We start from the raw sequence: 25,492 nt of genomic DNA on the forward strand, positions 1-25,492 counted from the left end.
TATTCTGGTGGTAGTGCTAGAGCTAGGCTCGTCATGAGCACTGAACAGGTTAAAGTTTTATTTGTGACTCGTCAGAAGCAGAGTCCCAAGATTGCTGTGTGGAGTGGTAAAAGGCTTTGGCCATTTTACAGCTCGGCAAGGAAAGCACTGTGCTAATCCTATGCTTAAAGACTTTGCTGTGGAAAAGGTAAAAGACTTTGTTCCTTTCTATCTCGTTGTGGATGTGCTCTATATTGGAGCTGCTTTCCACCTAAACTTGAGAACTACCCAGAGTTCACTGCTTCTTTTTTTGCATTATTTATGCATCACTCTATGCCTGAAAGGGTTTTGTTTTGACTTATACTAGGTGCTCCCTTGTGTCTGGACAAAGCTATACCTCTCTGAAGGGCTCTAATAAGAGTGAAACACATGTCAGGGATTGCTTTTATTCATTTCAGGTTGGCTTGGATGGTATTTTACCAATGCAAAGCTGTGAGAAAGGCATAATTGCTGAAATGCGGGTGCCAAATTAAAGTGAAGACTGAACCGCAGAGTGCTCCGTGGATTCCTGTAATCGGAATTTGGTGGTTCATGTTTTCTTAACGGCCGCAGTCACGACGGAGGCACCCGCCCGTAATTTCCAGTTTCCCTTCCAAACCGGACACAGCAGGCTTGGTATGATTTTCGCACATTTTTATTATTCCTCACTATCGCATTTCAGCAGTATATCCTGCCTTGTGTGTGAGTGTATATATTTCCCTTCCTTTCTCCCTCCCTCCCTCCATCCATCCCTCCCTCCCTCCTTCCTTCCTTCCCTCCCTTCCTCCATTACTGAGTGGCATTAGCCAATAGGTAGCTGCTTTTCAATAGAAAGTGCTTTTTTGGTTTGCTAGTGACTTTGGCCAACTTTGAGGAATCTTCACAAAACTTTCCAAAGAAAAAAGGTTCATCCACCTAGCTCCTTCCTGGGAAGATTCCGGGTGATCCGCCAAGCACAGGCAGAGAGAAGAAAAAAAAAAGGAGGCGTTTTAAAAGGCAAAATCCCCCATGTATTTTCCATACACTTCTTTAAGACAAGCAGACTTACACCAAATTCGGCAGGGAGGTAGATCTTGGTCTGTAGAGTGAGCTTTTTCTGATTTTGGCATTAACCTTTTAAGTAGTGTTTGAGATATTAAGGGTAATGTAAACAGATATATGGCTGGTTGGGCTCGCGAGGGTCCTGCAAGAGTGCAAACTCAAAAATGGAGCCCTTTGATTGGGGGAGAGGCCAGTTTTTCCTGTGTCCCTCCCTAGAGTCTCGCGAGCGCTCAGATTAGAGTTTTAGAAACAAAATGGTCACCATTACTGTGATAAATTGTAGGTGTTATGGAAATGAAGTAAAAGAGTTGTATAAAAGGGCTGTTTAAAGGGGCAGTAGAAAGGCATCCTGTGCCCCTAGATTTTGAGAGGATGCATGTAAGGTATAACTATGATCTCACTGGACTCTTGCGGGATCGTGATTAGTAAAACTGAGTAGATGAGTTGTAAATACACTCTACAGGGAGCAATGGATATTTTGCACCTTATTATTGAGAAGAGGTTTGAGAGATAAGTCCTGTGATAAATAGAATATTATTATTATTTTTTAATTGTTACGTTCTTGCGAGACTTGTGAGATCATGAAGAGTAGGAAGGAGTAGGCAATCTTTTAATACACTCTTTTATAAATAGTGTAGGAAGGAGTGTTAATGGAGATGGTGTTTATCCGAACCTACTATTTACGCCCATTAGGTTGGGAAGAGCAGTGAGCAGACTTAAATCTCTCCCCACACCCTATTAAGCACATCGATTATACAATAGAGAAGTCTCTGTGGAGAGGTTAATCCCCGTAAACACCTTACCATGCACATCTGAGAGAGAGGTCTGAAAGGAGAGGATAGTACCTCCTCACACCCTACTACACACATCCTTCATCTGGGAGAAAGGTCTCAAAGGAGAGGCCAGTCACTCCCCATATACCCTACTAAGTACATCTGCTAGCTGAGAGAGAGTTCTCAAAGTAGAGGCCAGTCCATCCATATAAGCTACTACACACCCCGTCGTTCAAGAGAAAGGTCTGAAAGTTCTTCCCCACACACTACTATGCACACTGGTCATTTGAATGAGAGGTCAGAAAGAGGAGGCCAGTACCCCAACATAGTACTATGATTTCCCATCATTACAGAGCTAGATCTCAGCAGAGAGGCCAGTCCCTCCACAAACCCTACTATGCACAGCAGTCATCTGAGAGAGTGCTCTGAAAGGAGAGGCCAGTTCCACCCCACACCCTACTACGCACACCTATCCTTAGAGGTCTGAAAGGAGATGCCAGTCCCTCCACACACACACACTACTAAACTCACCAGTCATCTGAGAGAGGTCTGAAAGGAGAAGCCAGTCCCTCCCCACACCTATAATCTGAGAGAGTGCTCTGAAAGGAGAGGTAATTTCCTTTCAAAATAAGGTCCATTCACAGGCTATATTTTTCAGTTATTCAACCATATATACACTCAAAAATTAATTTATTTAAAAAAAAACTAAAAAAAAAAAGTAGAAATTCACTGAAAAATACAAAGTTTAAAATAACGTTATAGAAGGTGTGATAAAAAGATATGCTTTTGTTTAGAAATTCACTGGTAAAACAAAGGTTAAAGTAACGTTATAGTTAGGTGAATATGTCAGTGACATTAAAGTTTTGAACTTTAAAGAAGAAAAGAAAAATATACCAGATACAGTTAGCACTACTAACTTGTGCCCCTGCCATGCATTGCTTATGAACTTTCATACAAAAACAAATTGTTATCACATCTAACTATAATGTTACTTTAACCTTTGTTTTTTCCAATATATATCCAATTGGAATTCCTCCAACTGCTTCTCTCCCTTTGACAAGGCCATTATGAAAGAAGCATATAAGGAATGTATCAGGAAGGAGGTCTATTGCCAAGCAGTTTTATAGAATGTAGCGCACTCCAGAGTCCATAAAAAGATTGTTTTCATTCCACCACGTCTAACAAACATGTTTTAGCCATCACAGCCTTTGTAACTGTTAAACCCCAGAATTTAATTCATGACCAGACAGAATAAAACTGCTTGGTAACAGATCTCCTTCCTGACACATTCCTTATATGTTTCTTTCATAATGCCCTTGTCTAAGGGAGGGAAGTAGTTGGAGGAATTCCAATTGTAATAATATTTACCTTCCCAAAAATCAAATCACTTAACGTGAGTAAACCAAAGAAGGTAGTGGACTCATTAAGAAGCAGCAGCATCTATAATTGCTGAAGATAAATTACTCTGGCGTTCACCCAGACATAATCAAAAGGGTGTTTCAAAGCTAAAATGCAACACAAAATGTTTCAAGGCTAAAAGTGTTTTTGTTAGCTGATCTAATGGATTAATGATCATTGTTATCCTAAATTTCTTACCTGTGTAGTACTCCACCACCAATTTAAATGATACGTTTCTATGGGAGAGAAAACACCGACAAAGGATCAACCTTCTTTGAAAATGAGTGTTTGTGCTTTCCTGCCTGCGCAGACAAAGGACAAAGTAGTCACAGTGCATACCAGACTACTAGTTTGTCTAGGAAGTATCCCTGGCATGCAGGAATAAAACTGCTAGTATCTCAGAACACTTGCAATACATCCTCACTTCGGAGGCACATTTTCATTAATCACAACTGTTGTTGGCAATTTTAACATGTTCTACAGAGGAGGGTAGAACTGCTGTCACTCAGCGTTCAACCCCAAAGTCAGCAGCTACCACCATGGTAGCAGGTGCCACCTGAAATCAACGTAAACGAAAAAAAAATATATATATAATAATAATTACAAAAACACACACACAGAGGCTGAGAACTAGGAAGAAGAAAGCTTGTTTGTCTGCTCTGCTAGAAGAAATCCTACTTGTGGGCCAAAAGAACACAGGAACAACTAATCCTACCTCTGTATGAGGGTTTACCGCTGTGGCCGTTTAAAGCACTCTCCAGATCTGGCTCACTGAACAATTCAGAAAAGCCTTGCTGGCAACAATTCCCTACCTGCTGGAGAACAAGATTCTGGATAGACTAAAGCTAGGAAGCTGAAGAAGGTCCAGAACCAAAAGCCTTGCTGCAAACAATTTTAAATGATCACTTTTGCAAAAAGGAAATAGTCCCCTTGTTGGCTCTGGAGAGCGTGCACACCTCCCCTGCTCTTCCAATAACAAGTTTGTCAGTTTTTTATTTTTTTGCGTTTGGGCACAAATGACAATCAAGTGTGTGCACTGTAACATGGAATGTGACCTAGAGTAATGCTCTCCGGCCTAGAGGGGCACACATTTAGTACCCCAGCCCTAGTCCCCAACTTCAATACAGCAGCATGCACCTGTGAGCCAGACACTTGAGTTGCCTAGTTCTGGTTAAACCTCCATTAAAACTTCGTGATTTTTTCATTTGTCAACTTTTCATGCAAAATCTTTTTATTTGTTTTCAATGGGATATTTTTAATTTGTGCATAATCTTTGAACCTGCTGACGCATTTGCTTCTTTGGGATTTAATTTTACTCATATTTTTCATTTTCTCCTTAAACCTACTGTTGACCATAACATTCTTTATGTAACTACATTGCTATTTCATTGGCTTGCTAAATGTAACAAACCTCACATATATTCTCTGAGGATTGTTTTGCCGATCAGGCCAAGCCATCTAAGGTGAGCCAAGGAGCTCTCCCCATCACCTGCCCAGAAATTTCTCAACATCAGTGGTGCAGGCAAATACCTGATGAAGCAAAATGCACATCGCTCCTCTCCAAAAGGTTTCTACAGTACTGATCCATCTATACGTTCTTTGATAATGTCAATATGGTTGCCGCTGAGCTGAAATGCAGTACTCATCAAATGCGAAGTACTATAATCACACCCAGATTATGACGAGATCTCGATCTATGTAAACTCATCTGTCTAAGAGCTAGCATTAGCACAATAGAGTTCAAGTTCTACAGACTTTATTTCGGCAATAATGCCATAAAAGCACATTAAAAAAGTTACATAATTTTATACAAATAACACCGCATAGGATAGCATTATACAGCGTATAAATAATTGCAAAAAGTTACCCTCTCAAATTTAAACCCTCAGTATCGGGGGAATACAATATAAATGGGGGAAGCTGGCCCTCTACATATTAACCCTAGGTAACTTTTGGGGAGAAACGGGAATCATAAATATTTAATGTTTAAGATCAAAATAAGATGATATCATCATAAAATAGTAAAAATTAAAATTTAAAAAGGAATAAATGGGCTACCAGGGAAAATAAAAAGTTACATCCGTTGATACCTTTATAAAATCCGGGAAATGACCAGAAGAAAAAAAAACACCCTCTAATACTCAATCCAAGCATCTCACTATAATAATAATAAGGGTAGCTTATAGAGCGCTTGGTTACGCGGAAGCGTGTCCCCGCGCTACAACTGAAGAACTCTGTGTGAGGTTGGAGACCAGTGAACTGTTATCTGGAGAACAGGTATGTTTTTAGGTTCTTGCGGAAGCTGGATTCGGATGGATCCAGACGGAGATGGAGAGGGAGGGAATTCCAGCTTTTCGCTGCCAGATGACGGAAGGAGCGTCCGCCCATACGGGCCCTTTTGACCCTAGGAACCTGAAGTAGGCCCCCATATGAGGAGCACAGATCGCGGACAGGTGTATACCTTGTCAGTAAGTTCTGGAGTGGGATAGGTGATTTCTTAGCCAGGATGCGATGGCATGTACAGAGGGCTTTGAATTCCACTCTGCTTTTTACTGGCAACCAGTGGAGGGTTTTGAGAGCGGCTTTGGTGTCTGATCGTTTAGGGATTTTTAGGATGAGACGGGCTGCCGCGTTCTGTATTACCTGAAGGTGGTTCATAGCTTTGCTAGTGGTACCCAGGTAAAGTAGGTTACCGTAGTCTAGGCGTGATGTCAAGGGCGTGTACCAGTGTTTTCCGTGCTGACATAGGAAGGAGGTCAAGGACCTTCCTTATGGTTTTCAGGACGCTAAAACAAACACCTGCAACTCGGTCTATTTGGGGTCCAAAAGATAGGTCAGCGTCGAGCCATACGCCAAGGTTTATTACTCCCTGGCGGGGTATGGGAGCTTCACCCAGGCATGGAGGCCACCACGCCGATGACCAAACAGATGGGTTCCTCCCCACAACGAGCACCTCGGTCTTGTTGCCGTTTAATTTGAGGCAGTTGGTGGACATCCAGGTTGTAAGTTCTTGCATGCAATCCCTGAAACTGTCCATCGAAAGACCGGGTGCACGCGATAGGGAGATAGCCAGCTGCGTGTCATCGGCGTATGACACGATGCTCAATCCGTGACTCACGGCAATTGAAGCCACTGGAGAGACATAGAGATTAAACAAGGTTGGGCTCAGGGACGAACCCTGGGGAACGCCCTGTCCCAAACCTATGTCTCTCGAGTAGTGGTCGCCCTGGCGAACCTGGAAGCTTCTCCCTGTCAGGAAGGACTGTAGCCATTGGAGTGCAGCTTTGGATATTCCTCCGTTGTTCAGACACTGTAGCAAGTTGTCGTGCGCCACAGTGTCGAAAGCTGCACTCAGGTCCAATAGGATGAGGGCCATGGTGTGTCCCTCATCCACCCCCTGACGTAGGGTCTCAACTGCAGTAAGCAGTGCGGACTCTGTAGAGTGGCGAGGGCGGAATCCGAATTGGGTGTCGTGCAATAGGGCAGCCCTTTCCACAAAGTCCATTAGTTGTATATTGACCGTTTTTTAAGCCACCTTGGCGAGGTAGGGCAGGAGTGAAATTGGGCGGAGATTGTCAAGTTTCTCAAAACTGATGGTAGGTTTCTTCCTGAGGGGCAGAACAACCGCCTTTTTCCAATCCCTAGGTACTGTCTTGGTGCTAAAAGATACATCGAGTAGATGTCTGATGTATGGTTCTAGCACCCTTAGACTATCCGTCAGACGTTTGGGTGTGGTTGGGTCTCGAGGAGAGCCCGACTTCACCGACCTACAGATTTTGAGAAGATCTTCCGTGGGAGGGGTAACAAAGTTGGTAAGTCTTGGTTTATCTCCCCACTCCCTTGGGCTTTCAACAAAGTCTGCCCCGGTATTGGGCTGTGTAGGGAATACTGAGTAGATTTTTGTTATTTTATCTGAGAAAAAATCTGCGATTTTGTCACACAATTCTGGCGAGCAGTCATCGGGGACAATAGCTGAGTTTCCGCTAGAAAGAGTTTTGTAGAGTGAAAACAGCTCTTTCGTCGAGTTACCAGCCTCACTGATCCTAGTCGTAAAGTATGCTGTTTTCATCTTTCTGATTAGTCCATGGTAGGTTCGTCTCTCGATTAGATAATTAGTTCTGGTTTCTTCAGAGAGAGTCTTGCGCCATTCTCTTTCGGTTCTTTTTAGTGCGGTTTTCTGAACTCTTAGTTCAGCGTTGAACCACGGGGCAGTTTTGTTTATGCGTCCCCCAGATTTGGTTTTTAACAAAGGAGCTGTGTAGTCTAGTGCCTGATTAATGCGCATGCAGAGGTTAGCATTGGCCGTGTCAGCATCCTTCCCTCCTGGGCTTCCTCCTTTCGTTAATTCTGCACAGAATTTAGACTGAGAGAATGTAGCCCATTTCCGTTTGAGGTGGTACATGACTGGTGGCTGTGGGGGTCTGCTTCCAGGGATTCGTATGGAAAAAGGGACCAAATAGTGGTCCGACCAAGGAATGGGAATTGGGGTCATAGCTTCCGCTTCCCCCCAGTTGACAAATATGGGGTCCAGCAGATGACCTAGTTGATGGGTAGGGCCTCTAACGATTTGGGTAAGTTGGAGGGCTTTCAATGCCTGACCAAAATTCTTACTGACGTTGTCTGAGGGGTTATCAAGATGTAGATTGAGATCCCCGAGTACCAGAAACTTGTCATTGCACAGTGCGGTTTCCATGATTCCTTCAACCAGACTCTCCTCGAACCTGGCTATGGGGCCTGGGGGTCTGTAAATTAGTATGCCCTTTAGCGTGTAGTTAGTGTTCACTTTGACAGTGAAGCTCCCTGCTTCACTGTCCAGGATGGGAGAGCTGTCTAGCTGGCATCGTAGGTTTTCGCGGGCTATAATTGCGATTCCACCTCCTCTGCCTGAGGGTCTATCCTGTCTATGTATAGTATACCCTCCTGGAATTGCCTCAAGGGCGTAGGGTGTAGACTCATTATCTAACCATGTCTCTGTTAGAAACACAAGATCCCATTGGTTCTCAGTAAGTAGATCATATAGGTCTAACCTGTGTTTTCTCAGTGAGCGTACATTAAGCAGTCCGCAGTGTAAGGTATAGCCCATATTGGTTGTATTCTTACCAAAGTCAAATGAGAAGTGACAATGTTCGCAACCCATATCGTTTTCCACGCATAGACTTGCAGGAATCGTTGATATTGTGGCATAAGTTCAGTAGATCCTGCTTGCTCCATCGTATGTGGCCATCTGGTGGAGCAGGGGTTGTGGCCCTGGACCGCGTACGACCGCGGACGGGCGCAGACGGGCTTGCCTTAGGCGCGCCTTCAGCGCGCAAACGGCGCTCCCGCTGCGCTCGTCCGCTGCGCTTGCGTGGAAAGCACATTTGTGGAGAGAGGGGGTGGGCGTGGCCTGGCAGGGGGCGTGGCCTCGCGTGTAGCAGCGATGGCGGCCGAGTAAAGTGTCCCACGAAAACAGCGCTAGGTCAGCTGATTGTGGGGTGCCTGCTTGGCGCTTCACACAGGGATGAGCTCAGGGTGCAATTACAAGTTTTAAAAAATGATTCTGACACAAATGCAAATAAGTTTAAAATGCCGAGTGAACAGCACCTCCGGCTTCCGGCTAAGGTTTTGCGCTTGCACCACATAGCAAAGAGAAATGTTGCTATGGCAACAACAACCGGATGTGTGTCGTGCTTTAATAGTCTGTAGACCTATCTGTAGTTTTTTACTCCTATGTTCTTGCAGAGTTGAAAAATCCATTTTGATCTGGACATATGGTATGCTGGGAAAAAAAATAAAAATTCACATTGATCTCAGTCTCTTCAATCACAATGCACCCAGGACATAAAGATTTATTGGCTCCCACCCACTTTTTAGTAAATACAAAAAGGGGGAGCGTCCCGTGCCTAAATTGAGTAAACAATTTCTTAGTTGCAAGTGGTTGTATCAGGTCTAAGGCTGGCTCCAGGATGTAATGAAATTTCACATCCAAAAATCTAGAGGTTAAACTAGATGACTTTGTTTGCATAATTGTTGTCAATCTAGACTCCCTCAAAGCAGAAGTTAGTGATTGTTTTGAAATCACCAGACAAGTCTCCTCAGGAGCAGACCACAAATCCATTCTCCCTATTTTACGGAATGTTTCCCGAGCAAATGACAACCAGGGGATCTTCCCCGCCCCCAAGATTGACATGACCGACTTCAATTCCTCTCTATAGTCCACCAACTCAGGCATACTCCATAACCGACGCCAGTAGAATAGTGGCCGAGCGGAGATAAAGTCAGCAATGGGAGCAATTCCCAGGTCCATCCTCAATGGAATTAAGGGAGTACTCTGGGGTAGGGCCAATAGGTGCCTTAGAAAGTTATTTTCAGTCACAGTCAAGATATTCGTTGGACAATGACCCCATAGTTCCGCACCGTATAGAGAGGCTGCCCTAGTCTGAATCTTATATATTTCTGCAGGTGGACCAATGACTTTGACAACGCAGCTTCTATAGACTTTCAAGATTCCCCCACTTGCTTGAATTAATTTTAGGTTCCCCTTATAAATCTGAGGCCCCCATTCCAATCTCTCATTCAAAGTCACACCCAAATAATCAAAAACAGGCACCCTTTCTAGGGGTCTAGAATCCATTCTAGGGTGAGGGCAATTGGTGGAGTTGGCATGGAAGACCATATACTTTGTTTTTAAAATGTTGACCTCCAAGTTTCTTTTTTTGCAAAACGAGCTAAATTCATCTAAGACACGCTGCATCCCCATAGGGGTTTTAGATAGGAGCAGCGTGTCGTCCGCAAACATTAGAGCCGGTATTCTGCGGCTAGCAAGTTTTGGCGAATCTATGTCTTTAACATCTAAAAGGTCATTTATAAGCCCATTAAGGAAGAGTGAGAAAAGAGTTGGTGCAAGCACACAACCTTGTCTCACCCCCTTCTCTACAGGGAATGGAGCAGAAAGCTCCCTGTTTTTCCCAAATCTTACTTTGGCAAATGTCCCTTCATGTAATCGCTTGAGCTGTTGACAAAGATAAACTGGGGCCCCCATTTCAAGCAAAAGGTCCAACAATTGGTCTCTATCTACCATATCGACTGCGGATTTGAGGTCGACAAACATTAGATAGAGAGAGCCTCCCTCCAGCAATATTGTTTTCCAATAGATCAGTTGTAGTCTAAAAAACTGATCTATAGTGGAGATTTTGGACCTAAAGCCCGCCTGCAGTGGTAAGAATATTATGGTCGTCCATCCAACTCTGCCGTCTTCCCAAAAGAACCCAGGCAAAAACTTTGAGTTATATTGATAAGGCTAATAGGCCTATAATTTGCCGGGTCTATGGGAGAACCTTTTTTATGTATGGGAATGATGTCCGCACCTGCCCACGTTTGCGGGGGTGTCAGGTGGCAGAGAATTGCTTTAAATAGGTGCTGCAGATACAGGCCCCAAACCACCAATTCAGATTTAAAGAGATCTCCAGGGATCATATCCAGTCCGGGTGCTTTATTTGGGAGAACTTTGGAAAGGGCCATATTGACCTCAGCCAATGAACAGGGGGGTATATCTACCTGCATTACCAAAATAAGGTCAATGGTAGGCCGCCTCATCTCCGTGACTCCATCTTGAGGTTTGGTGTATAAGGGTTCAAAATGGGAGCGCCAGACCTCCTCCCCACAAAAGAGTTAACACAGATTGAGTAGGAGGGGGCCTACAGGACCTCAGATATTAAAAACACTACACATAATGGCTTTGAGAAGCATGGAAACTAAATAAAACAATTACTCTGAAGCATGTAAAAAGACAGAAGGTAAAATAAACAGTCTATACTGTAGGAGAGTAGGATCTGCCTCCTAGGGTTACCCCCACTTTTTGCAGTGTTTCACTGATTTATCTACTTTAGTCTGGCTGTGGCCCTGCTAATCAGGTACATACCAGATTGGTTACTGGGTCACCCTTATGAGTCCCTAGTATATGGTACCAAGGACATAGGTACCCCAGAGGCCTAACAGGGGCTGAAGCATCTATTATGCCACCCCTGGGAAGACTTCCAAAATGGCATCACAGGTCTGCACTTGCAGCCTGGGTAAGGTGGTATAAGCACCCCTTACTTAGATTATATATATATATATATATATATATATATATATATATATATATATAGCATGAGCTGAGCCCCTCTGCAGCTTTCGGAATCCCTTCCTTATAGCTGTTCTAGGATAGAGCCATAACATATACTAATCCTTGCGGTTAATGCTAACTTTGTTTGGTGTCAAACACTTTGGAAATGTTTTCAGGACAGCAACATTTTTGGAAACATAAGGAGGCTGCGAGGCGGAAACTGTTTTCAAGCCCGATATGCAGTGCGGCTGATTTTAGCACAAGAATACCAACTTTCGATCTGGACCCCTACTACAGGGAATATAATATGCTGCATTGGGAATATCATGGACCCCACTTAGGGTGCAAATGTACTTATGGGAATGGACTACTAATCCCAGCATGCCGTGCTCCTTGCTGAAACAAGGCGGGGACATAAAAACGGCATGCAAAGAACTCTATGATGAATCTTTCCAGCTGCCCAGATGAAGAGGCTTGCTGCTTCGAAACGAGTCGGCAATTGAATTGTACCCAGAAAAGATCGTTGGTATGCCCTTGAAATAAATCCTATGGATTAATCAGCTGCGTGTGCGTCCTGAAAACTGGTGTGGGAGGTTTGGTGAAATTATATATATCTACCTGATGTGGTCCTCTTACATTTGATCATTCAAGAGATTATAGACTGGTAAAACAAGCTGCTTTACATTCCTTCAAGACTTAGCCTGAAGGCTGCTCTCCACAGCTACCACTAGGATAGCTTTCTATAAAGGTTGTGTTAAACCTACCATCAATAAGGGTCGTTTGGACTGGTGCAAGGTGCCCACTAGAATAGTGGACATCATATGCAAGGCCAACTTCTCACATATACTTTCGTCAACCACGTCTGCTTTCTGGTTGCCAAGAAACTTACAGAAATAGAACCTGGGATCCTGATTCTGTGCACTTGTCTAACTGACTACATACAGAGGGTATGGGGCACAGCGCCTTCATGGCACCCACTTTTAAATTAAGATGATAATTGAGATATCCATGGGCCAAGGACAAACAGGCCCCCCTTCTGAAAGAGAACTCTGAAGGTCCCAACAGAGGAGCTCTGGTGCCATGTTTAAGCTTCATGGTGCAGGAAAAGAATCATCTGCATTTCATCAGGATTCTCAATGGCTCAATAAGCTGCCACCACACTCCAATATCCCCACAGATGTGCATGACTCTCTTGGCAAGTATGCAGTACTAGGGGCTACTTGGTTAGCATGTAGAACGGGTTCAAAAGTGCTAGAAGCGCTGGAGTTAGTCTATTGCGCTTTCAATAATGGTGTTATACTGGAACACCTCGCAACACTCGAGTGGCATATTCAACTTTTACCCCATGAGAATCGAATTGTCTTGTGTGACAGCTTTCGAGGGACCTATTGTGACTGTAGGTTATAGTAGCAGGACAAGCCAATGGGGATCAAGAAAATCTTACATTTGGTTTGAAGACTAAGTTACGGAACCCCATCTAAGCGAACATGCTGCCATCAGAAGTGCAGCTCATTTTCCTAAGAGTCCTCCTAGACAATGCTTTTTGAGTTTAGACACATATTGGAGTTGGAAAGGGTATACAGCATTTGAAACTGACGCGCTCTGTGATAAAACAAAGCAAAGAACATGTTTTAAGTGAAAATAAGTGAACAATGGAATAATTTCACTGAAACGAAAAACACCCAAAAACATGTTTAGGGAGCTTGCTAAAAAAACAGCAGCAGGAATGCAAATGTTCATCCACATATGAAGAATGGACAATATAAGACGTTTTTTCATTGCTTGCCCTTGAACACTAGAGCTTGTTACATCAGTCAGATGCTGATCCCGAATTTGAAGTTGAACGTACACCGCTAAACACATGATGTAAATGAACCTTACCTGTAATGTACCAATAGGATTAGGTTGATTTGGTGACTGCTTGGGGAGATCAAGAATTGCTGGGTCGGGCACTGACAAGCTGTGTAATAATGTTTTCAAAAGAAAAAAAACAATGTTTTAATATAAAACAGGACAGGTTTAATTTAAAAGTTAAATTTGGATTTATTTATTTTAAAGTTTAAAATAGAGCATTATTATACAAAATAAGCATAGCTCAAATTACTCATCTCTGTATTCGTAGTAATAGAGTGCATTATTACCGGATGATCATTCCACTGCAATATTACAAAGTTTACCCCCCAAAAATGCATTATAAAAATCTGATACCATGAAGAGCACGATGAGGGTACAAAGTGCGGTTACTTAAGTGCTAAACTGTGTAGTGCCCGACCCTGCAATCTAGGCAGTTTTTCGGCAGAGCCTGAGATATATCGTCACATTGGGCCATCCAAGTATATGTAGTCTCACTGTTCTGCTTACCCACTGGGTGCAATCACAGGTCTACTTCAGACTGGTGGCAGAAGGTTTTAGAAACCCGGCACAATGGCACTCCTTGATAACTTCAGGTGAGAGACTGAGAAGGTGCTATCGAAAACACTTTGGCATCACAAACACTTGCTGAAGCGGCTGATGTCTCTGCCATTGGTCAGTCGCTGAAATGGATCATTTGTGAAAGAACCTTGAGTGAGGTCAGTAGTAAAGAGTGGATCCATATATACCTGTGATACTGGCCGAGAACTGGTTTTGCTTAATTTTAGGTCAAAGCCCAACAGACAGCATAGCTACCTGATTGCAAAATATAGATATTGGGGACATTCTGAAAGCTTCCCTGGGAATGCATTCTGTCCATTGCTTACCATAGGCTTTGTAGTTTGTAACTCACATTCGTTTGCTTTCTATTTGCTGGATTTATTTGTTTAAGGCTGGCCAACATGTCTTTGCCCCTCCCGTACAGCATAGCCTTTTCACCATCACTACTTATATTTTTCTATGAGTGTTCACTTTCTATAAATAGGCCTTTAAATTTTGTTCCCATTGTGTCACATTGACCTTGCATTCAAAGACACAGGTAAAAAAATCAGGCTATTTCTTCCAGATGAGCTTGGCGTTTACTTTTTTTTCTGTGACTTCAAAGTGAGGGGATGTATGTGACAATCCTGCTGGGCACCCATGTGAGGTGGAAGGCAATAGGAGGATGTTTTTTCTAGCAAACAACAAAATCTAAGGGTCTGAACTGTGGAAATTTTCAGAATACATCAGAATTAGGAAAGCACATTTATTTTTTAATTCTAAAGTGTAAATATACAAATATTTAATACAATCAAAACAAATAAATAAACTTGGTGATAAAATTTCCACACATTATCGTTTGTGCGCTTTATAGTTTTATCGGCAAAATTGTATGTCTGTACACATGTGATGTTTATTTGAATTGAAAATGTGTTGCCTTTAATAGCACTGTGCTACCACACTGTGCATACTCTACTCTATGCAACTCCACACTATGATACTCTTCGCCCCTCTATTCTCCGCCACTCCACCCCACTCAATTCCACTGTATGACAGTGTATGCCACTTCACTCCGGGCCACTCTAATCCACTCTACAACTCTCCACTCTGACGCTCTACTCCATTTCACTTCAATCTACCAAACTCCACTCTCTGCCAAGCCACTGTGACATTTTACTTCACTCTACGCTACTCCACTATATATAAAGACAAAAACAATTAACTATGTCCACTTTAGAGCTGAATGCGAAGCAAGATCAGTAATAGAAAACCAAAATGTCCTTTAATACCAATCTTCTCCTATTGATTGCAATATTCATACTTTATTCATAATTCATTAGTCATTGTCATGGTGGTTTTTTCAAAGCTTTATTTTTAGGGAATTTCCTGGGCCCTCAAAAACCTAAAAAATTCATAATTTGCTAAAGGCAAAACCTTTTTTTCGAGAGGGGGGTCTAAAAAAAAAAAAAAGAAAGCACACATTACCATCTGGGTGACCCTTGTGAAATGTTGGCATGCCGTAACCCGCAGTGAAGTCAGCCAATGGCTGAAATGGGCTGATATATTGCCCCGTAACGCATGTTGGAGTGGATGGAAGAAAACTATGAATGGCACCAACCACAGAATAATGGATGAAGTCTTGCTAAAACTCAAATAAGTAACTATATTATACACATAATTTTATTAAAATCAAAAGGTCTCGGCTAACAGACTTAGTAAAGTCTGGGAAGGGCTGCAAGCCTCTTGCCTTTGAAAAAGAAGGAAGGCAAGAAAGGAGGAAGGAAAGAAACAAAGAAAGAAAGATAGATAGAAAGAAGGAAGGCAAGAAAAAAGGCAGGAAAGAAAGAAGGACGGCAAGAAAGAAAAAAGAAGGCAGGCAAGAAAGAATTGTCAGAAGTACAGAAAACAAATAAAGGAGGTGTACTGAGCTTCACCTTCTGTAGTTTAGAGATGGAACTAATGGAATAAAGACACAGTTGCTAAGTTTGGTCTTGAAAATATTGCATGTGATGCAGCACTACTAGCTATTTGTGGGAGAAATGCTGCATGTCGCAAGAGCAGAATGCGTGTCTGCATTGCGTCACAAATGTGATCTGTAAAAATGTTAAATCGGCTCATATCATTAAAAAAAATAGGAGTTCTTGAATATAAAAGAAACAATAAGTTTACCTAATGTTGCAATCCCCTTTTAAGATTTTCAAAACAGCTTCTGCTGCTTTATGTCTTGCAATCTTCTTACTAGGACCTTGTCCTGTAGTGATACAAAAACAAATACCATATTGCTATACTCATGCACAAGTAAAAAATAGTATTTAGCATCAGAGGCTCAAAATTAGCAACAGTTCTGGATCCCAAGTTTCAATGTTTAAAGGCTGTGCTCCCTGCTTTGCTTCTGTAAGTAGCCCAGCGGTCTCCTCACATTTCCAGTTTGTTAAGGGAAACAAGATTGGAGTAAACCAGGGAGGTTACAGAATGTCAAGCAGCCTTTAGACTTCAGTTGCACATAGCATGGGCTGAGCATGCCACAGGGTGCACCGTGCGTGGGTGAGGATAGTCAAAACGTGACAACGAGTTGGCTAAACATGATAGAGGCTGGCCCAAATGAGACAAAGGGTGGGATGAGGGAGACAAAGAGTGGTGCCACAACAGCCCAAGGGAGAACTGTGGTTTCTGGAAGGAAAGGTCAAAGGGAATGCAAAGCAAGGGCTAAAAAATGGTTCTCTCTCATGGTGACATTATGACGATTTTTCTCAGCAAATCAATAAGGTTAATAAAAACGTATTTCCTACATTACATTTCTTTACTACAAGCTGGTAGATGTATTATCAACATAGATTTCAAGGTAAGTACATCGAGAGGAGATGGGATACAAACTCAAATACACTCTACATACTGAGCTGAAAGCAAACTTTTCCTGTAAAAAACTAAAATTATGAATGGCATGGTTTATAATCTGGCAAAACCTCTAGGTAATTTCGAAAATACTATGAGTGGAATTAATGATTTTCCTAATGAGAACAATACACAGATTAAATCGTAAATCCTTGTCCTCGGCCGCATCTATACTTGCGTGTCCGAGGCCTTGTCTTATGGCTCTGGGTAACACCACAAAGGTATCAGCAAGACATGTGCTTGAAATGGAGTAGTTATATGGATTTATCTACATCTTTCAATTCCACTGTTGCCCTCCTAGCTTATAAATCATCGAAAGACTCCAAACTAAGGGGGTCATTACAATTGTGGATCGACTTCAAGGGGGTTATTACAATTGTGGACCGACTTCAGTCTGTCCACCTTTTAGGCGGCGTTCCCGCAAGTGGAATTACAATGTGGCCTGGGGAACCGCCATGGAAAGGCTGGCGGAATGCAACATCTTGATGTGGCGGGCAGTGCCTGCTAGGCACTGCCACCATTCTAGGGATGCGGGCGGGTCCGACAGGCAATCTTAAAGATTGCCTCTGTCGGAACCATGGCGCACAGGCTTCCCGCCCACCAACACACCCCCTGCCATCCTTATCTGGCGGGTGGGGATTGGCCTTACGATGGCGGTGAACCCACTACCGACAGCCTGCCGGTGGCGGGTTCACCGCCATCGTAATGATGCCCTAACTGCCTATACAAACTAAAAAGAAAGCCGGTAATAGCTCATGTGTGCTGCAATCAGGTATCACATATTATCAACATCATAATGACAAAGGCACTGCATTTCTTACCCCACAGAAGTGAGAAATCTAAATGTGTACACAGGACCGTTGATAAAAATAAATAAAAGAAAGAATAAAATGAGTAAATTGCAGTTTATGAATGGAATTACAGACCTGTGCATACTATTTCATCCACAGTCACTTTATATGTAAAGCTTGGAAGATGTGCTTGTCCCTCAGCCTTTTCCAAGTCATACACAGGAGGTTTACCAGTCTTGATACCATATTCCTGCAGCAACTGAATTGGTGTTTTTCCTGGATGGGCTGCAATCATTTCCCCCAAGCTGGAGAGTAAAGAAAAAGAATTACTTCACCAGTTGTGCATATAATTTCATCACAATCTATTTTGACAATATTGCGCGCAAACTTAAAATAAATGGCAGCATAGTAACAAAATAGCAGCCATGTTTTTCCCTAATTATTCAATTTAAAGTTCCCAACATTACAATGAAATGGATCAGAAAACTCTCAGTCTGTCTCTAACTAAAACGAGTCAAGATACCCAAAGTATCTTCAACTGCATGTTGCTTAACATTTGGTTCTTGTTATTTCAGAAACCTTCTGTTTCGAAAAAGCAAATAATGCTGGTATAGATGCTTGATTGAATATCACCTAAGGGAAACAGTACAAAAACGTACCTGTCCAATACAATGGTTTCTTGTCAGTTTTGGGCTTCTGGAACATATGTGGTACTGAAGACGTTTAGTTAAACAGGTTAAGCACCACGATGACCAATTTGGATAATGTGATAAAAAAGCAATATTCCTACAAATCTATGATTAAAATCGACAAAAGCAGCCTTCTCTTCAAGCAAAATAAATATTGCCGACCTGGTAGAGGAACTGAATCAGCTTTAATTGTAATCTGGGATCACCGAAAGAGTAGAGACTAATGCAGATTTACCGTATATACTCTAATCGCACACACTGTCCACGAACGCAATTTACAAATCTATAAAAAAATAACATCGGTGAGTTACAGAGAACGGAATTCATGTAATATGAGTGGTCTAGTCAAAAATAACCTTAAAAATGTGTATGACATCCCTGCAGAAGGCAAAGTCAGTGTGTTGCCTTAATAAAGATGTGTACATGACTGCAAATTACAGTAAGACTTAAAAAGACTGAACAAAGGTTGCATCACTGAAGAACTGTGTATGGCATAATGATTTTGTTAGGCACATTTATTGATGCAATTCAGCCATTAGTATAGCCTTGAGGTGCCATTTCGGTATCTTTTCACCCAGAATTTTAGGATTCCATCGAAGACCACAGTGTTTTTGTGAAGTGATGTAAGTAGTAAGCAGTAGGTGGGTATTTGCTGTTGATAATTAGATACGCCACAATGTGGCTTTAGCATGGCCTGGCAAGTTTGGTTTTATGAAAATTATTTGAAGAGGTATCCACCTGTTGGTGTAACTGGAATGTGTTTGGTAGGTCTTGTGAATTCTTTTAGACATGTACTGTGCTATTATACAATAGTGCTATGGATTGTAGGGATGGTATGGGTGCATGAAGTTGTGGGTAAAATTATATCCACCTTAGTATGTGTGCACCCGTGTGAAAGGTGTTTTGTCTAATGTGTTTTGTTCAGAGTTTGTGTGTGTTATTCAGTGGTAAGCTCTATATGCCAGCATGCTGACACCCAACTACCTGGCAAGCTGTTGTATGTTGCTTCCTTGCACACAGGTACACCTAATGTGTTATGTAGGCAGCTGTGTTCACTTTAAGGGATACTGGATCCTCATGGCAGCCTTTTAAAACATATCAGAGCTGTATTGGGATTTGTGGGATGTTCTGTTCTGTGTGTTTTGTTGGACTAACATGTCGGGCATCACAAAAGGAAGTCCATGACATGGGACGATTAAACCTCTGAAGCTAGATATCAGGTTTAGTGTAAGTTTGACATGCATCAATTCTCCCAAGAATGAGCTAATGTTGGTTTGCATAGAAAGGTTTTCTATTCTCTTCAATATTTTGATGACAGGCAAATCTAGATTTCAACATTACACCGAAGGAATCCTTGGACTATGTGGAGGCCATTGGCATGGCAATCAATATAGCCAGGCTTCACAATCTGCTTTTCTTTACAACAGAAAGGATAATGACTGGCAGCTTGATCAAACAGTTGAAGAGGTTCGACCACAGCCAAGACATCACAATTGCCAACAAATTGCAGTCCTATTTTCCTTCTCAAATTGGATTGCAGCCCTTATGCCAAATCTTACATTTCTACCTCACTAAAGTGGTCCAATGCAGTAGCCACTCTCCAAAGGCTGGATTCCTGAAGGTAGATTACTCAGGGGTTATGGTTATTTAATAACATCACCCAAAGATGTAGCACAGGCTCTGAATGAAATGTGGTGGTTATGCAGCAATTATACAGCCACTGAGTCATAAAGACTGCCTGGTGCTTGCCTATATTATTTGTTCTTACTAAATTAACCTTTATCATTTGCTCCCATTTGAAAACATCTCGGTGCACCACAGACAACAGGATATTTCAGACCTCGTGTTGGGTGGTATGGCACATTTATTTATTTATTTAGAGTTTTGTATAGCGCTAGCCAGACCCGATTGAATCAAGGAGTAATTGGAAGATTTGTATGTTGAATAACATTACAGGAATGGAAAACAAAGAGTCACAATAGTGAGCACATGCAAGGAGGGGAAGAGGTATACGTCTTGGTGAAGACGTGGTTATGTCCTGCAAAGTGCAGGCTTAGGCTTTTCAGCAGCGACTATTCATTCGGGAAAGACAGGTTAAGGAAGTGGTCTTTGAGTTGCCTTTTGAATTGTAGAAAGGCGAGGGTAGTCCGGATATGAACTGGGATGGAGTTCCAGATTTTAGGGGCATATCCAGAGAAGGATTGTGAAGCAGTTTTTTGTTTGTGGATTTTCGGCGGGATGAGGAGTAGTATTGGAGCTTCTGAGGCTTCTTGTCTGACCAGCCTTCTTGAGTTTGGCGGGCAGGTAGGCTTGTTTCCCGGTATGAAGGGCTTTGTGCGTGAGGGAAGAAGTTCTGAAATTGGCACGCATTTCAATTGGGAGCCATCTTAGCTCTCCGAGTGCGGGCATGATGTGAATAAACTTCTTCACTCCAGTGACCATTCTGGCTGCTGCGTTGAGCGTAGATCTAAGTGGGGCTAGGTGGAATTTTGCTGTACCTGTGAGGGAAGCATTCCCGTAATCTAGTCTTGAAAGCACCAGGGATTGAGTTGCTTGTTTGAGGTTGTTAGGCGGGATGAAGGGTTTAATTCTGTTAAGAAGCTTCAGGTTAAGGAAGGCGCTCTTCTTAATGTGTTTGGTCATGTCAAGTTTGGGGTCAAGGGTGATTCTGAGCGATTTTGCGGAATCCGCCAGGGTGAGATTGTTATTTAGGGTGTTCATTGAGTTTAGCCATTCTGTGATTTGGGAGTTCTCCTCTTTGTTAGAGATGAGGAGGATTTCCGTTTTGTCTTTATTGAGTTTCAGGTGGTTTTGTGATAACCAGTGTTGGACGACTCTTAGAGTGTCATTGAGTCTGTGAATATCATCAATGGATGAAGTTTCAAGGTAGATCTGGATGTCGTCCGCATAGAGGTGAAAGGGGATGGTCGACTTTTTGAGTATGGAGGTGAGGCGTTCCATATAGATGTTGAACAGTTGAGGTGATAAAACTGATCCATGTGGGACGCCTCTGCTGACGGGGTGGAGGTCTGATGAAAAGTTTCTAATCTTTATTCTTTGGCTGCGGTTCTGGAGAAAAGAGGAGCACCACTTTAGGATCACCTTTTCTGCCCCTACCCTCTCATGAAGTACCTTGATAAGCAGGTTATAGTCTACCGTGTCAAAGGCAGCCAATATGTCCAGGAGAATGAGTAGGGAGCATTGGCCTGCATCTAGTGACTTGTGTAAGTCATCAATGACATTGAGGATCGCTGTCTCTGTGCTGCTACCTTTTCTGAAGCCTAATTGGCGAGTGTCTAAGAGGTTGGTGCTGTCTGTGTGTTGGGTCAATTGGAGGAGAAATTACCTTTCCAGGATTTTGCCTAGGAGAGGAAGATTAGATACGGGGCCGGAAGTTGTTTAAGTCGTTAGTTTCTAAGCCGGTTTTTTCAATAGTGGGTGACTTGGCCGACTTTGAAGCAGTCCGGTATGACTCCAGTAGTGAGGGAGCTGTTAATGATCTTGGTCCAGAGTGGGGCTAAGGAGAGATTGAGCTTTTTGGCTAACGGGCCGGAATAGGATCGGAGGCATGAAAGGAGGGTTTAGCGGTGGAGATCATTTTGGCTATCTCTGCTTCGGAGATGGGGTTGAAAACTTTCCAGTGTGTAGGTGGGAGCTTGTGAGTGGCAGCTCCTATCCCTAGGGGTGCACTCTTGTGTGGGGGACTGCGGGTGACATCAGGAAGAGCTCAATCTTGGAAATTTTGTCATTGAAGAAGTTAGCGAAATTCTCACACAAGTCTTTGGAAGCCAGAACTGAGGGGGCCGGGGGTTTGGAAGTTTGTTGGCTAATGAGCTTGAAGAGCTCCTTGGGCCTGTTTTTAGCATTGTCCAAAGCATTGCAAAAGAAAAAAGTCTTCATTTTTTATGTGTTTTTTGTATATACCCTGTATTGTTTTAGAGTTGTTCACGGAGGATTATGGACGGGTTGTTCCGCCAGAGTCTTTCAGCGGCTCTTAGTTGCCTTCTCTCAGAGTTTATGTCTGTGTTTTTACCCAGGATCTGGATGGGGCATTTCTAACCCTTTTTTGTCAGTCATAGTGGAGTTGTACTGGGAGGTGAGTTCTGTTGTGGTGAGATCCTCTGTGGGGATGTGAAGGAGGGAGTTTATCTTGACTTCCAAGTCTACCAGAGGGATCAGAGTTAGATTTCTCACCCATTGAGGGGGGTCCCGCTTGAGGGGCTGACCTAGGAGCACTTGGTTGATGTTGAATAGGAAGATGTGGTGATCGGACCAGTCAACGGGCAGGATGTGGTCGATCGTGACTGAGTCCGGATGGGCAATAGTGGCATCAAGGGTTGCTCCTCCGTTGTGGTTTCCTCTTCGCAATGTTGGGTGAGGTTGTTGTTGTGAAGAAGTTCATTCAGGGTTTGGATCAGTGGGTTATTTTTGTTATTCCAGTTGAGGTTGAGGTCACCTAGAATTAAGTTGGTGTTGTCACAAAGTGAGCAGTGGGTTATCAGGTCGGATAAATGTTCTCCGAATGTGGCAGAGTGGCCAGGCGGGTGGTAGAGGAGGTGGCAGAGAAGTGGTTTGTTATCTCTTGTCTTGATGTTTAGACATTCGAAGGAGTTGGAGTTGAAGGTATCGATTTCCGTCACAGATATGGTGGTCTTGTGTATGATAGCTACACCCCCACCTCGCTGGTCTTTTCTGTCTTTATTGATGATCGCAAAGCCTGGGGGAACAAGTAAGTCCATGAATGGGGAGAACTCGTTAAGCCATGATTCGATGATGTCAATGTCTTGAGTAAGGATGGTTTCTGTCAGCTCTGTTGCATGTTTGGTGGCTGATCTGCAATTTATGAGCATGTACTTGGTGGACGGCATCTCCTTATTAATTTTTTTCATTAAGGGGGACCAGGGGATGTTCGTGAGGAAGGATGGGGGTCTTGGGTCTCTCGGAGGTAGGTGGTCTCTTCTAAATCCTGTGATGACTTGGATATTGGCTGTAGGGGAGAGAGAGTCGGCAGTGTCATACGAGGAGGCTGTTGTTACCAGCAACCGGCGTGGGATTGGATTCCGGAGTTCCATGTCTATTTGAACTGTCCAAGGATAGGTAGTAAGTTGGTCGGGGGAGGTGAGAGTGGGCGTTGTGTAGCAAGGGGAAGAGGGAGTCGAATGCCTCTAGGTTGTCGTTATTGGCTTGGATCAGGACTGTGCTGTTAGGGTAGATTGTCACCGAGGTGTTGCCGCTGCGCAAAGGGCGATTAGGGGATGAGAACGTCAGTTTGCGGCTGTGAGGGGTGTTGGTGGTTTTAGAAATGAGGAGATGTGATCTGAGAATGGAGTTCCAGGTTTCCGGTCTGTACGCTGGCCTCTGGAGGAGCAGTGGTAAATGTCCGCAAAAAGTGTTTCTGGATGTTGTTTGATCAATGTGTGTTTAAGGTTTCTTCTGGCTTTAGGGGAGAGGTTAGGGGGGAAAGTCATGGCGAAGGAGTTTGGGTCGTGGGTTTTGAGAACAGGGGAGCGGAGGGTGGATGTTATGGTAGAAGACATTATGTCTGCTTAGAGGGGGGAAGCTCTTTCACGATTCAGCTCCGTCTGCTGTGCTGTAAGCAAGGCTCGCTAATCTAACCCGGTCTGAGAGAGCGAGTTCAGCAATTTGGAAGGGCTAGATCGCTGTGGGGATGGGTTGGGGATACAATTGCGTGCAGTCTGGGGATGGGTCTCGTGTTAGTGACAGGAGGCGGAATCTGGTTTGCATCAATTGAACCATTAGATGCTGGGGTTCGAAACCTCGGAGAGGGTTAGATGAGAAGTAAAAAGGAGGGGTGGGATGCTGAAGAGAGGATGGAAAGTGTCCACTACGTGGGAGTAATAGTTGTTCAGTCACTGATTCAGCGTAGTTGAGTGGTCAATCTGGGAGGCCTTGAGAAAGTGGTTATGGAACAAGAATGATTGCCATCCCATGGAGTTGATGTCAGGCTCAGAGAGACACAATGGGGGAGTATGAGAGGTAGGAAGATGTGAAGGAGATGGTCAGTGTTTTTGATCAAGTAAGCATAGGTTGGAAACCGCCATTTAAGGGTCAGGCATCGCGGTCACAGGACATGAAACTGATTAATATAGGACAGCGCTTCCAGAGGGACTGTATCAGGAGCACCTGAAGTATATGATGTGAAGATGCATCTGCAAGACAGAATCTCCAATCTTGGCTCTACTGAAAACAACTTATGAAGAAGAATGAAGCTACTCCATAGATAGATCAAAGTCTGAGATAAGGCCTTAAAGCAAAGCTGTGTAAGAGCTTTGTAGATAGGTTTGCTTTTAAGCATCAAGCTGGCCCAGAACAGTAATCAGAGATGTTAATTTCCAAACGTGAGATACATTAATCTAAAAGAGGCCCTTCAGAGAACAGAAGACGTAACCACAATGGTTCATCAATCACCTTTCAAGGTAACACAGGGCCATGATGTCTATCCACAATATTGATTATGTAACCAGTCTATTATCCATTTTCATGAAACCCACTTTTTTTTGCTTCAATGGAGGATTAGATCTCCAGATCAATATTGTGCAATAACAAACCTAGGCCCTAGTCACCATAAGGCCAGAAATCCAAACTCAGGCACAAATGAATGTTTTGAATCTGAACTGGGATTCCAAGAAATGCGATAAGTTACTTTGCACTGTCGTTTTTTTCCTGCAAGATGTATGATAGGCAAATCCAAGAGAAATTAGGGTGGGAACATCTTTAACAGGTTTTGAACTCTAAAAGAGGGACAAAGATGTGCAGAATAACCCATTCGGAGGCAAACTGCAACTAGACAGAACTCATGAGCCTTACTGCACAGCTAGTGCTTGCAGCCAGCTCTTCATTCTTAAACTGAAAGCACTAGAAAGCATGATTTAATAGGATGTCTGTGTTAATGGAAGCCTATGTGGATGTTAGAGAAGGGAACTTTGTAAGGTAATTCATGTCAGTGCTGGTGTGGGTCCATATTTATGTCAGAGTGGGCCTCTTGATGATCGTGTAGTGTAAGTGTGGTGTAGGTGACCGTGCAGGAGCCAGTGAGTAATGACGGTTGTGCGAGTGAACAATTGTTGACACTGCTAGTGCAGATACCAGCGCATGTGTTTCAATAAAGTGTGAGTGTTGGGTGGGGCCTGTGTGGGTGAACAGAGTACAGGTGTGTGCTGGTGTAGACGTCAGTATCCGAGTAGGTTTGAGCAATTATATATGCAGATGGTAGTGCAGGATTCCAATCAGTAGATTGTTTTGGAGGATGGTGTAAAAGCTAATGTAGGACTTAGTGCTTCAGGAGTTTGAAATGAGCAAACATCACTGAGCTACAAGCTAGGTTTGAGACAGATGTCTTACTTTGCTTCAGCTGGAGGTCCTCCTTGGCTCTCAAACCCAAAACAAGCCAAG

General features: G+C 43.2%; 1 protein-coding gene across 1 annotated transcript in view; it reads right to left on the reverse strand.

The window, feature by feature from the left end:
• PRKRA (protein activator of interferon induced protein kinase EIF2AK2) overlaps positions 1-25,492 on the reverse strand; it is a 217,108-nt gene that overhangs the window by 150,907 nt on the left and 40,709 nt on the right. Inside the window, exons 2-4 of the mRNA XM_086956202.1 lie at positions 17,526-17,695; positions 15,877-15,958; positions 13,198-13,276 (exon numbers count right to left, since the gene is read on the reverse strand). Coding sequence (XP_086812328.1) covers positions 13,198-13,276; positions 15,877-15,958; positions 17,526-17,695 — 331 coding nt within the window. The remainder of the gene's footprint in view (positions 1-13,197; positions 13,277-15,876; positions 15,959-17,525; positions 17,696-25,492) is intronic.

The sequence above is a fragment of the Lissotriton vulgaris genome, chromosome 2_1 (genome assembly GCF_964263255.1).
Source record: "Lissotriton vulgaris chromosome 2_1, aLisVul1.2, whole genome shotgun sequence".
In the NCBI taxonomy this organism is placed as follows: domain Eukaryota; kingdom Metazoa; phylum Chordata; class Amphibia; order Caudata; family Salamandridae; genus Lissotriton; species Lissotriton vulgaris.